At 37.3% G+C, this 1,113-nt stretch overlaps 1 protein-coding gene across 3 annotated transcripts in view; it reads left to right on the top strand.

The window, feature by feature from the left end:
- LOC119587962 (proline-rich receptor-like protein kinase PERK2) overlaps window positions 1-292 on the top strand; it is a 9,755-nt gene extending 9,463 nt beyond the window's left edge. For all 3 annotated transcript variants that reach the window (XM_037936676.1, XM_037936674.1, XM_037936675.1), the window contains exon 3: window positions 72-292. In XM_037936676.1, the coding sequence (XP_037792604.1) occupies window positions 72-277 (206 nt within the window). In that variant the 3' untranslated portion in view covers window positions 278-292. The remainder of the gene's footprint in view (window positions 1-71) is intronic.
- Window positions 293-1,113: the final 821 nt, after the last annotated feature.

Below are 1,113 nucleotides of genomic sequence, written 5' to 3' on the forward strand. Positions count from 1 at the left end.
TACACGTTTCTTTCACACGTATTATTGTATCCCACTGACTTTTCGTCTTTTTTTTTCCTCCCCCTCACCAGAATTGGAAATCATGGCGACAGAGCTAGCATCCTTAGTGAACCGACTGGAGACCGCCGTAGCGAGGTTGGAGAAGGTGGGCCTCTCCGCGCCAGCAGGAGGCTCGCCAGCAGCGCCAGCAGGAGGTGCCCCTGAACCCGCTCAGCAGGAAGGTAAGTGGCTGAAAAAAACTCGACTCGTTCGCTCTTGTAAAGGGGGGGGGGGGTGATACGAAATCCTTGGTTGATTTTGGAAAGCAAGTGTTGGTTAAGGGTCTTGGTTACTTGGGTTTACGAAAAATAGAATCCTGGTTTAGATTAGTAATCTTGATTGCTTTGGAAGAGATTGCTTTGTTTTAGGAAAGAAATTTCTTGGTTTGAACACGAAAGTCTTGGTTACTTCGGGAAAGAAAGCTTTTGGTTTAGGAAAAGATTCTTGATTAAGGATTTTTTGCTTTGGGAATGTCTTGCTTTAAGAAAGAAAGTCTTGGTTTGGGAGAGAAAGTTTTAGGTTTACGAAAAAAAGGTTAGAAAAGGAAGTTTCTCTTGGGAAAAGTCTTGATTGATTTAAAGAAGAAAGTCTTGGTTTAGAAGGAAGTGTGTGTGTGTAATAAAAAAAAAATCTTGATTTACAAAAAATCTTGATTTATGAAAGAAAACATTGATTTATGAAAGAAAATCATGATTTATGAAAGAAAATCTTGATTTAAGAGAGAAAGTCTTGATAAAAAAAATGGTTTGGGAAAGTTTTCATCTACGAAAATTTTTTTTTTTAAGAAATGAAATCCTGGTCTACGAAAGAATGTATTGACAGATGTTGACTTACTTGCGCAAAATATCTTGGTTTACGAAAGATTTTTATTTAAGAAAAAAAAAGCTTTGTTTATTTTGTTTACAAATTTTGATTTTATGGATAAAGTAACTGATATTCATGTAACTCTTTCCTTTCCTGATTTAGGGTTTGTCAGTCTTTTTATTATGATTTTCCTTTCGAAAACGGTCTTGGTCAGGTGTTGCGGCAACACTTGAGCTCAATGATGCACACCTGTGGTCTTTAGGGTTGCGT

Source organism: Penaeus monodon, chromosome 23 (assembly GCF_015228065.2).
Source record: "Penaeus monodon isolate SGIC_2016 chromosome 23, NSTDA_Pmon_1, whole genome shotgun sequence".
Classification (NCBI taxonomy): Eukaryota; Metazoa; Arthropoda; class Malacostraca; order Decapoda; family Penaeidae; genus Penaeus; species Penaeus monodon.